This window comes from Podarcis muralis, chromosome 16 (assembly GCF_964188315.1).
Source record: "Podarcis muralis chromosome 16, rPodMur119.hap1.1, whole genome shotgun sequence".
NCBI lineage: Eukaryota > Metazoa > Chordata > Lepidosauria > Squamata > Lacertidae > Podarcis > Podarcis muralis.
This window is the reverse complement of record NC_135670.1, coordinates 25,715,612-25,727,930: the sequence shown is the minus strand read 5'-3', so window position 1 is coordinate 25,727,930 and position 12,319 is coordinate 25,715,612. Positions and strand designations below refer to the sequence as shown.

Here is a 12,319-nt window from a genome sequence, read left to right as displayed (position 1 = left end):
ATCCAGGGAAGGGCAAATTTTGACAGATGGCTCTCCAACATCTCTAATACAGTTGTACCTTGGAATGTGAATGGAATCCATTCTGGAAGTCCGCCTGACTTCCAAAATGTCCGGAAGCCAAAGCACAGCTTCCGATTGGCTGCAGGAAGCCATGCTGAGAATAGTTCGAAAACCAGAACACTCACATCTGGGTTTCGATCGTTCGGGAGCTGATTTGTTTGGGATCCAAGGCGTTTGAGATCCAAGGTACCATGCAGTTAACATCAATTGAGAAGCGATTCTGTCTGAATCAGCTTTGAGCGATGCTCATGCATGACCAGGACTAGCTAGAAATTCTGAATCAACAAACACAAACCATTTCGCTGTCTTTCTACTCATTCACCACCAATGTACACAGAGGCATCTGCTTCTGAACATGGGGGTTCCATTTACTGGTACAATTCCTGCTTTGGGAGGCCGGTGGGCTCAGTGGGTCCCCTCCCTCAATGAGGTCATCTCCTTGCTGCAGCTTTTTGCTCACTGCTCCCTATGGGCTTAGGTGGTGCCACCTCCCAGAGGGAGTGAAGACAGAAGTTCCTTCTCCTTGCGCCTCTGACTGCTCACACTCTTGGAGTGGGCAGGTGAGGAAGAAGAAGAGGAACAGGACCACCGGGCTCTAAGGGTTAAAAGGGAAAGCTGTGTTTTGGGGGAGTCTGCCCAGCCTTCTTCATTTTCCTATCCAGGAACTCCTGATGAACTTCCAAGGGACCTCAAGGTTCCTTCCGTGGGATGGTTTGAAAGCCACTGGACCAGTCTTCCTCAACCTGGTGCCCTCCAGATGTTTTCAACTGCATCTCCCATCAGCATGGTTGTGTGCACATCTGCCCCAGCGTCATATGGCTGCATTGGCTGGGACCAGAGGGAATTGGGAGCCCAAAACATCTGAAAGGTGCCAGATTTTGGGGAAGGCTAGCCACACACTAAGGGATGCGGGTGGCGCTGTGGGTTAAACCACAGAGCCTAGGACTTGCTGATCAGAAGGTCGGCGGTTCGAATCCCCACAACGGGGTGAGTTCCCGTTGCTCGGTCCCTGCTCCTGCCAACCTAGCAGTTCGAAAGCACATCAAAGTGCAAGTAGATAAATAGGTACCACTCTGGCGGGAAGGTAAACGGCGTTTCCGTGCGCTGCTCTGGTTCGCCAGAAACGGCTTAGTCCTGCTGGCAACATGACCCGGAAGCTGTACGCCGGCTCCCTCGGCCAATAAAGTGAGATGAGCGCCGCAACCCCAGAGTCAGCCACGAATGGACCTAATGGTCAGGGGTCCCTTTACCTTTTAGCCACACACCGGAGGGCAGACCCACACACCATACACCAAAACACACATTTAAATCACACAACTTCCCCCAAGGAATCGTGGGACCTGCAGTTTTCCCCAGGCGGAGTTAACATACCCAGGAATCCTGAAGAACGTTTAACTTTTCTGCTGAGATTTTTCTTTTTCTTTTTTAATTGCCCCTTCTGTTTGTTCTTTGCAAAGGGAAAGGGTATAAAAAGTGTGTGCTTCGTTTGACGATTGCTCAGGCTGCACCTGGGATACGGAGGTGAACTTTTGAGAAATGCACTTGTTAGTTTTACCGCTCGCTAAATAGAACTTTTTGTTTGATTCAGGTCATGAGGGAAGGCCGAGCCTGGCGATGACCGGCATAGACCGAAGGGACCACTTGGAGAAGAGGTTCCTGTGCCATGATGGGGATGAATTGTGGCTCCTGATCTCTCCCTTGCTGGCTCGGGCACCCATGTCTGCCAAAGACACCGCTTTCTGACCCGCTTCTTCTTCTGGGACCTCTCTCTGCGTGGCTCACGATGGGAGGATGCTTCTCCAAACCCAAACCAGGTGAACTCTCCTGAATCGTCCCTCTGCTCAAGCCCTTCCACCTTTCCTTCTCTGTGCGGAACTGGGAATTAAACTAGGTCATGCACGCAGCAGGGCCACTCCGCGGAGAGAACTCTGCGGAGAATGTTAATTCTCTGGGCTTCTACGCGGAGGGATTATTAAAGCGATTGGCTAATCCTCCAAAAAAACCGAGCACAATGCACAGCGGTGACTTTAATGAAACATTTGGGGCTTGGAAAAGCAGCAGGAGGCATTGCTAAACAAAGAACTGGGACCTCGACTATGGGGTTGGGCAGCAGGGAAGGAATCTTTTGCCAAGAAGTTGCCATAGTCAAGGGCAAAATATGGGATCTGGGGTTCCTCCAGGCTCTTTCTGTTCCCAGGTGGGATCCAATCGCATCCCAGAAAATTCAGGTTGCGCAATTATAGTAATTTGGGAGGTCTCAGCAAAAACAAGAGCCGGTGTTGTAAACAAAAATTGCCCTTTTCCCTTATGGGGTATCCAAGAGCCCATATAGAGTCCTTACATAGGTTCCCTATTGGTAGGAGAAAATAACAGAGGCCAACCAGAGAATATTGAGAAGCAAAGCAGCTAGTAAACTTGATCTTTATTGATCTGTTGCAACAGGGTGCTCCCCTCACCTGCAGGAGAGGAGGAGGAACAATGGCACACAAGGCCTTATAAAGTCTTTTAAAATTGCCACCCTGTAGATCAAGACCACCCCCAGAAACATCATACATACATCACAGAAGGGGTGTAACCTAAGACCACCCCTCAGATACATCATACCTACATCACGAAAAAGGCGGTCTAAACAGAAATTTGAATGTTGTTTTTCTCCTGTTGTTGTTTATCTCCTGCCTGGCAGGTTACTTGATTGGATTGCCTGGGTAGCCCAGCCAGTCTTTTGTAATGATAAATACTTAGTTCCTGGACCAGGTCACAGGCTCACACCCTATTCAAACACAGACATACCCTGAAGACAGGATTTGTGAAGGAAAAGGCAATGGGGAGGCTTTTCCATTTTCCTTTGACCTTGCAGAGAAAACATTTGGTCAGTTTGGGAATCAAAATGGTTCCAGGTCGGTCTTCCTGTGCTGATCTATGTATGTACTTGGTTGGTACACTTATGAACATTTAACACATATCTAAGGTGGCGCTGTGGGTAAAAGCCTCAGCACCTAGGGCTTGCTGATCGAAAGGTTGGCGGTTCGAATCCCCGCGGCGGGGTGCGCTCCTGTTGTTCAGTCCCAGCGCCTGCCAACCTAGCAGTTTGAAAGCACCCCCGGGTGCAAGTAGATAAATAGGGACCGCTTACTAGCGGGAAGGTAAACGGCGTTTCCGTGTGCGGCTCTGGCTCGCTACAGCAGTGATGTCACGCTGGCCACGTGACCCGGAAGTGTCTCCGGACAGCGCTGGCCCCCGGCCTCTTGAGTGAGATGGGCGCACAACCCTAGAGTCTGTCAAGACTGGCCCGTACGGGCAGGGGTACCTTTACCTTTTTAAGACCTCAAAATTCCTATCACACCAGTGGCGGTGCAATGGTTAGAGTGCCAGGCTAGGACCCGGGAGACCAGGGTTCAAATCCCACTCAACCATGAAACTCACTGGGTGGTTTTGAGGGCCAGTCACTGCCTCTCTGAGCTACCTCACAGGGTTGTTGTGCGGATTAAATGAGGAGGGGGAGAACTGTGTATGCAGCCATGAACTCCTTGGAGGAAAAGTGGGATAGAAATGAAACAAACAAACAAACAAACCGTGGTCAACCGATCACTACAAAACCTTTTTAAAACACACATTCTCCATCACAATGGCTGGCTGTTAACCAGAAGTTTGGAGATTTGAGCGGGTTGGACTAGATGACCCTCAGGATCCCTTCCGACTCTACAGTTCTGTGATCTCTAGTAACCTTAGCTGTGCCTGTCGTCCAAAAGACAACAAAGACCTGAAATTCCTCAAGCCGTAAGGGGTATGTCCACAATCATTTATGTCGCTTGTTAATGGCCAAGAACAAACACCCAGCTGGCTTTGACCCTGGATCCTGTCAAATTAAGCTTCCTTAATTTAGCCCCGCATCGCCCGCAGCAATTATATGCCCCCTATGGAGTCAGCCGGCCCGTGCCCTCATGTAGTCTCTCGCTGGCATGCCAGAGCAGAAAAGGATTTTCGTTACAAATATCCACAGTTTTGGGGTGGGCTGCATTTCCTAACGGGGAACTTCCCAGAGGTCGCATGGTGCCGTGAGCTGGGAAAAGATGCGAAGATGGTTTTGGGCACGGGTGAAAACTGGCGGGGGAGAGGGCAGGATCCTGTCTTAGTGCAATTGTAGGCTACAGCTCTGCAAAAGGCAGGGATTTCTGTAGACAGGCACACACAAAACTCCATCCAGACAAGGAAGTGGCCTTATCACAGGCATAGAATCGCAGGATTGTAGAGATGGAAGGGACCTGTGAGGGTGAGCACTTTTCCCTCCTTTAGTTTCCATCATGGCCTGTAGCCATCAAAAGCCCTCTCCTCCATGAACTAGCCTAGTCCTCTTTTAAAGCTAAGTTGCCTTGATTTAATGAGGAATGGCACGTTCAGAATGCATTAAGGACAGGAACGCCCAAACCTCAATCTTGGAGTCACACCTGCGACGTCCGGTTGCCTTTGCATTTCTGCAGAGCGCCACTGGAGCTAAGAAAATATGGAGATAAATAAGTAACGACGGCCAAGATGAATAAGTAACGGCACCAGCCTTGCCAACTCGATTCCAGGCTGCAACCTTACACGCAAGGCTCATTTACCAAGAGCTCTCCCTGCAGCGCACAATTTCTTCCCACGCAGGGCCACATCTCCTAGGCGTTTGGGGGAAATGCGGCAACCTGGTGATGGGGGGGGGGGACAGCACAGGCAGCGTGCTGCAGTGGTTAGAGGGTTGGACTAGGACTCAGCCATGTGAAGAATTGCAGAGTTGGAAGGGACCCTCAAAGGTCATCAATTCCAACCCCCTCCAATCCAGGAATCATGGCTGAAGAATCCCTCGCAGATGGCTGTCCAAGCCCTGTTTAAAAACCTCCAGAGAGTCCCCCACCTTCCGAGGGAGTCCATTCCACTTTTGGATGGTTGGGGGCAGCTGCCATCTCTCAACCTAGCCTACTTTGCAGGGTTGTTGGGGAGATAAAATGGAGGAGGTGGACAACTTTGGATACCACTTTGAGCTCCTTGGAGGAATGACAGGATGAAAATAAAAGAATAAAATATAATTTTGCCCCCCCCCCGCGCGCACACACACACACACACGTGTGTGTATGTGTAAAGGGACCCCTGACCATTAGGTTCAGTCGTGGCTGACTCGGGGGTTGCAGCGCTCATCTCACTTTATTGGCCGAGGGAGCCAGAGTACAGCTTCCGGGTCATGTGGCCAGCATGACTAAGCCGCTTCTGGTGAACCAGAGCAGCGCACGGAAACACCGTTTACCTTCCCGCTGGAGCGGTACCTATTTATCTACTTGCACTTCATGCTTTCGAACTGCTAGGTTGGCAGGAGCTGGGACCGAGCAACGGGAGCTCACCCTGTCATGGGGGTTCAAACCGCCGACCTTCCGATCGGCAAGCCCTAGGCTCAGTGGTTTAGACCACAGCGCCACCCACGTCCCATATATGTATATATGAGAAAGGGAAGTAAAGAACGCTACACAGCAACACCCTTTCTCTCCTTGCCACATCATTCCTTCTGACAGGAAACTCCAGTGGCGGTGTGACAATCCATTTAAGTGACAAAAGCGGACTACTTCAAAGAAGGGAGTAGTTTCTACATACTTGGGGAAAGCCTGCAAATTAAAATAAACATCTTTTTTTTTTTTTTAAATGTAATAGTCCAAAACGGTCCAACCAGCACCTTTGAAGTCAAAGGACTTAGAGCGTTGATGTTTCTTGAGCAGGGCGGTTTTAATCCCAGCCTCACCCACCTAGCAGGGTTGGGGTGAGGATCCAATGGGGAGGCAGAGAACCTGTGGTTCCTTCATGGCAGGGGGTTGGGCTAGATGACCCGTGGTGTCCCTTCCAATTCTACAATTCTCTGCGGCCTTTTGCTTTGCTTCATCTTCTGTATTGCAGTTGGGCCTGCTTTGAGGGTAATAAAAAACGCTTGCATCACAACTTTAACGTCAAGAGATTACAGCTGACTTGGACTCTGTGCTCATGAATCCAAATTCCCACCTATAAAGTTCTGATGAGGCCCATTCTAAAGAATCACTGCCTTTAACTTTCCCTTGAATTGCTTTGGCATTTATTTATTTTTTTAAAAACTCGTATTTCTACTTCCACCTTAGATCACTTTCCTTAAGGTGGGGTAAGAGTATTATGGCACTTAAGCCTGTGTGTGGGGAGGTTCTCCCATCAGGTGCTGCTACAATCCTGCTCTTGACGCCGGAGAATAAATTTCTAAGAAGTAAGAGGTTTACCAAAACCAGGTTCTTTAACTTTTCTTCAATCCGATTGGCAGGGCAGAGTTGTCCTTGGACTCTGTTCTGAGAGGTTAAGCCCTCTTTGGAGTTACTAGGGGAAAACGTTGGCTACGGGAACACAGCCGGCAAGTGTTTAATCCATGGCATGTGACTGTGTTTCTTTTTTTTGCTTATTGGCCCATTGGCTGGCTTCTTTGAGGCCTCACGGGATTTAACTGGAGCCAGGGCTCACTCAGCCTTCAATGCACAAACCAGCTTTGCAGGGGATATTGGACTGGATATTACCGTTGCGGGTCCCTTCCGACTCTCCAGTTCTATGATTCCCACCTTACCCATACATGCAGATTTTGTACAAATTGGTGTCCTCTTCCAGCCTCTTTTTAAAGGGGCGGGGATGCATAAATGGCTACCCTACTGAGAGCAATGTGGCCCCTCTGCTCCCAGTCGCAGGGCCTCGGCCCAGTATACCTGAAGGAGCATCTCCATCCCCATTGCTCAGCCTGGACACTGAGGTCCAGCTCCGAGGGCCTTCTGGCGGTTCCCTCCCTGTTAGGGTTGAGGTTACAGGGAACCAGGCAGAGGGCCTTCTCGGTGGTGGCGCCTGCCCTGTGGAATGCCCTCCCATCAGATGTCAAGGAAATAAACAATCTGATTTTTAGAAGACATCTGCAGGCAGCCCTGTATAGGGAAGTTTTTAATGTTTGATGTTTTATCATGTTCTTAATATTCTGTTGGGAGCCACCCAGAGTGGCTGGGGAAACCCAGCCAGAGGGGCGGGGTATAGATAATAAATTATTATTATGGTTATTATTACAAAAGAGGTGTCCTGTATCCCTGCACCTCATATTGCTCCACCCAACTCCCTTGCAGCAGACTGCGGTCAGGCCCCTTCACACATTCAATGGGACACATGTTTGGGGTTGGTGAGGAGGATTGTGGGAACTTGTACCTGCAACCCGAATGTGTGTCTTAGCAAATGGCATGAAATAGTCCTGCTTTCTTTCTTTTTTTTTTTTTTTTAAAGACTTATTCAAAGGAGGGGTGCATCACAATATATACACAAAGCCCCTTTCCATGAGGAGGTGTGCTGAATCACCTGTTCACATTGCTAGCGAAAGAGATAAGCACTGAAGTACCCTACTCAACAGTGGCATGCAGTGAAATTTTTATAGGGGAGCTGTTAGGGCCAGAGGTGCCAGTGTGTGAGGGCAATGGGGAGGAGGACAACATTGTGTGCGTGATGTTGTGACATTGCATATGTGAGCATCACACCTCCTTCCCTAAGCTGGGCAGAAGCTTTGCGGGCTTTGGGAAGGCTGTGCCAGGCCATAATACTTTAATTTACCCAGAACATTTAGGGGATTAGCCTAGTCCCCCTAGTCCACTGAATGCAAGGTAAAGGACCCCTGGGCGGTTAAGTCCAGTCACAGGCGACTATGGGGTTGCGGAACTCATCTCGCTTTTAGGCCAAGGGAGCCAGCGTTTGTCCACAGACAGCTTTCCGGGTCATGTGGCCAGCAGGACTCTACCACTTCTGGCACAACGGAGCACTGCGATGGAAACCAGAGCGCATGGAAACACTGTTTACCTTCCTGCTGCAGTGGTACCTATTTATCTACTTGCACTGGTGTGCTTTCAAACTGCTAGGTTGGCAGGAGCTGGGACAGAGCAATGGGAGCTCACTCTGTTGCGGGGATTCGAACTGCCGACCTTCTGATCGGCAAGCCCAAGAGACTCAGTGGTTTAGACAGAATGCACAATACTGCTACTCAAGCATCAAAATATTCCTATCCCTGTTGTGAGATCCTTTTAGTTGGCGACCGGGGAAAGGGCAGAATGCAGTGTTATGTTTTTAAGCTGCCTTATACCGAGTCAGATTGTTGGTCCATCTAGCTTAGTATTGTCAACACTGACTGGCAGCAGCGGGCTTCAGACAGGGAACATTCCCAACCCTTCCTGAAGATGTTGGGGGCTAAACCAAGTTCTGCATGCAAGGCAGCTGCTCTGCCTCTGAGCTACATCCCTTTTATGCCACATGGAGTATGTTCACTGTGTGCATAAGGGAGCATCAGGACAAAGGCCAATCTAGTCCAGCATCTTGCTCTCGCAGTGGCCATCTAGATGCCTGTAAGAAAACCACAAGTAGGACTCCTCTTGCAGTTTCCAGCAACTAGCATTCAGAAGCATCAATGCCTCCTACTGCAGAGGCAGAGCACAGTCCTCATGGCTAATAGCCATCGATAGCCTTTCCCACCAGGAAGCCAGCCAAGTTGGTGGCCATCTCTGCCTCCAGTGGGAGTGAGTTCCACAGATTAATTACACACCACACGGTTGGGCAACTGAGAACTGCAGACCTTTTCTTATTGATTGTCCTCAGATAATCTTCAGGGGGGAACCCGGGTCAGCGTGTACTTTACTTACCTGATAATCGGAAAAGCAAAGATTGAAGTTAAGACACTCGCCCAGATCTCCCCGGTGTCTAAAGTTTACTTTAGACTTAAGTGCAGCACCCTTTCACACCTTTTGTATTCTGAGCTGTTAATGTTTTATCTGTCTGCCAACCTGGTTACATCTGAAATGGAGAAATAGAAATGCAATGGTGGAAAGTCAAGGCAGTGATTTATTTGTTGGTTTAGAAAGGGGAACATCAGAACTTTACAGCCCGGGGTGGGGAAATTTGGATTCAAGGGTACAGAGTCTGATCCAGCAGAGTTCTTTTGTTCCATCACCGTATTATTCATTTGTTTCCTTGTAGAGACGCGGGTGGCGCTGTGGGTTAAACCACAGAGCCTAGGGCTTGCTGATATGAAGGTCAGCAGTTCGAATCCCTACAACGGGGTGAACTCCCGTTGCTTAGTCCCTGCTCCTGCCAACCTAGCATTTCGAAAGCACATCAAAGTGCAAGTAGATAAATAGGTACCGCTCCAGTGGGAAGGTAAATGGCGTTTCCGTGCGCTGCTCTGGTTCGCCAGAAGCGGCTTAGTCATGCTGGCCACATGACCCGGAAGCTGTACGCCGGCTCCCTCGGCCAATAAAGCGAGATGAGTGCCGCAACCGGACCTAAATAAAGCAAGATGAGTCGGCCACAACTGGACCTAATGGTCAGGGGTCCCTTTACCTTTCCTTAGAGAAATCAGGGCCTTTGGAATTATACTTGTTCCGCATTTGTAAGAACTCGATCTTTTAGTGTGGAACTTTGGAACTCTCTGCTTATTGATATCTGGCAGGTGTTTTTGAATTACTGTTTTTGGTGCCTGCTAAAAGCAATTTTGCTTAGACAAGTCTATCTACATGTTTAGAAAGTTGATGCGAGTCTTAATCTGCTTTCAGTCCACTGCTTTTTAAAAACTTTATGAAAGTTTTATTTTTTTTAAAAATTTTTTTTATTGGTTTTACATATAATCACATTATGTAACATCTTAGCCTCTTATTTTATCTCTTTGGCTCAACTGAGCCTAACGGCTTCCCTCCATCCCGTCTGATGGTTTACAAAATTAAACTTTGCCTCTTTACATTTTGCCTCGTTTCCTATCCTTGTTATATCATTACCTAAAATATTGTATTACTTACTTTATGAAAGTTTTAAATTACTGTTGTTAATTTTTCTTAATGATAATGTTATTGTTTTTCAAAAATTGCTTGAGGATTATTATTATTATTAATAATAATATACTGCCCTATACCCGGAGGTCTCAGGGCGGTTCACATAATAAAACTGAGATATAAAACCACAAAATACATAATAAAAATAAAAGCAACAACCCAATAGCTCCCCTTTACCATGAAGTGGGGTGTAAATCATATGAAATAAGTACAATAACTATTTCAGCTGTTTTTCAAATTGCAAAAAGTAATGGAACTGTGATGGGTATGCCTGAACACCTCAGATTTAATTAATTTATTTTTAAGATAGTGGGGAGAATGCAACCAATCAGGAGCATAGAGAGCTAGAGGTCCAAGTCCTAGACAAACCTGGGGCCCTCCAGTTGAGATAGCTCAGGAGCATGGTGCTGATAATGCCAGGGTTGCAGGTTTGATTGGCAGCTGCATATTCCCGCATTGCAGGGGGTTGGACTAGATGATCCTCAGTGTCCCTTCCAACTCTACAGTTCTATGATTCTACAACTACAACTCCCAGCAGCCCCAGTCGGCATAACCATGCTCGCATTAGACCCAGCATCATATGGCTTCACTGGCTGGTACCAATGGGAGTTGTAGTCCCTTCTGTGCCCTTGAGGTCCCCAGATGTTGTTGAACTACAACTCCCATCATCCCTAGCTAGCAAGGCCAGAGCTCAGGGATGATGGGAGTTGTAGTCCAACAACATCTGGGGACCCACAGGTTGAGAACCACTGGTCCAGAAGTTGCAGCTGGAGCAAAATGTGGCTGCTCGACTGGTCACTGGGGCAGGACAACTCCTTCGAAGCTGAATGTTGGAAGATGTGCTTCTTCATGCAGCACATTGTTAGACTGTGGAACTCCCTCCCACAGGAAGCAATGGTGGCTTTAAAAGAGGATGGGATAAATTCCTGAAGGAGAGGGCTTTCGTGGCTACTAGGCTCTGCCTCCACTCTCTGAATGCCTGATGCTGGGAATCACAAGTGAAGAGAGCGCTTTGGGGCTTCCCCTTCGGATTGGGGCCCCTGTGTGTTGGCCCCTGTGATAACAGGCTGTTGGACTGGGGCTCACCTTTCAGTCTCATGCAGAAGCTGGATGCTTTTGATAGTCTTATGTCTTCACCCTTTGTATTAATTTGTATTAAAATTGGCAATGGTACCAAAAGAGCCAGTGTGATGTAGTGGTTAAGAGCGGTAGACTTGTAATCTGGTGAACTGGGTTCGATTCCCTGCTCCTCCACACGCAGCTGCTGGGTGACCTTGGGCCAGTCACACTTCTCTGAAGTCTCTCAGCCCCACTCACCTCACAGAGTGTTTGTTGTGGGGGAGGAAGGGAAAGGAGATTGTTAGCAGCTTTGAGACTCCTTAGGGTAGTGATAAAGCGGGATATCAAATCCCAAAAATAAAAGTGCTCTGAGTTGGGGGAAACGAGACAGGCAACGTATTGTTATAGATTTGGGGGAGGGGGACCCCCCAAACCCTAAAAATTAATAAATGGTAGGATTTTGATGAATTGGGATATGCATGAAAGTACAAGGTGCAGGACTGTGTTAGACAAGGAATCCCTCGACTGGCTTATGCAAACCAGCCTGGCTGGCCTCATGAAGATCTCTCTTTTTTAAAAAATAATAATTTTTATTAGTTTTCAATTACAGTTCAATAATAGCCTCATTATAACAATGCCAAATTATAATACAATTACTAATAACAATCATTCAAATACCAAACTATATAATTTAGGTGGCCCCCCGCATGATGGAATTGATGATTTCCTTTATTTCTGCGTTCAAAAATCGTCTTAATTTCAATTACATTCAGGTCAAAATAATAACCCCTTGTACATCAACTGCACTATTAATAACTTCTATTCGTGTTTACACATTAAATGATTTCTAAAACTACAAGTGAGGCACTCAAACTATGTCCTTGTTCTTCCTGTGTGTGGCAATTATTCTGTCCGTGATGTGGCAATAATTCCTGTCGTTGTAAAATGTTATGTCTATCTTTTCCCGGTTACTACTGTTCTCCATCATGCCTTGGGCAGAGCAGTGAAGAGCAAATCTCTTAACCCGACAAAAGGTGTTGAGGACATAGGTGCTAACTTTCTGGGGGCCTGGGTGCGGTAGGACCCACAAAATTCCCCATGAAGGGGCCAGGCACCCACAAATTTTGGTGCCAGGGCCATGGCCCACAGCCGGGAGCCCAAGCTGACACTCCTTTGGCCTGGAGAGACAGATGTTGACAGGTGATGGGGGGGGTGTTTAAGGTGATGAAAAGGGAGTCTGGTAGAAGGGGTTCTGGGAAGAAGAACCAGGGAGAGAGGCTGGGGTCCATCTTTTGGGCAGGCTGGCTGCAGAGCTGACTGGGAAAGATGCCTTG

At 48.0% G+C, this 12,319-nt stretch overlaps 1 protein-coding gene across 3 annotated transcripts in view; it reads left to right on the top strand.

Moving 5' to 3' along the window:
* Positions 1 to 12,319, top strand: part of AIFM3 (AIF family member 3) — a 58,250-nt gene that overhangs the window by 13,056 nt on the left and 32,875 nt on the right. For all 3 annotated transcript variants that reach the window (XM_077920732.1, XM_077920734.1, XM_028710518.2), the window contains exon 2: positions 1,649 to 1,874. In XM_077920732.1, the coding sequence (XP_077776858.1) occupies positions 1,844 to 1,874 (31 nt within the window). In that variant the 5' untranslated portion in view covers positions 1,649 to 1,843. The remainder of the gene's footprint in view (positions 1 to 1,648; positions 1,875 to 12,319) is intronic.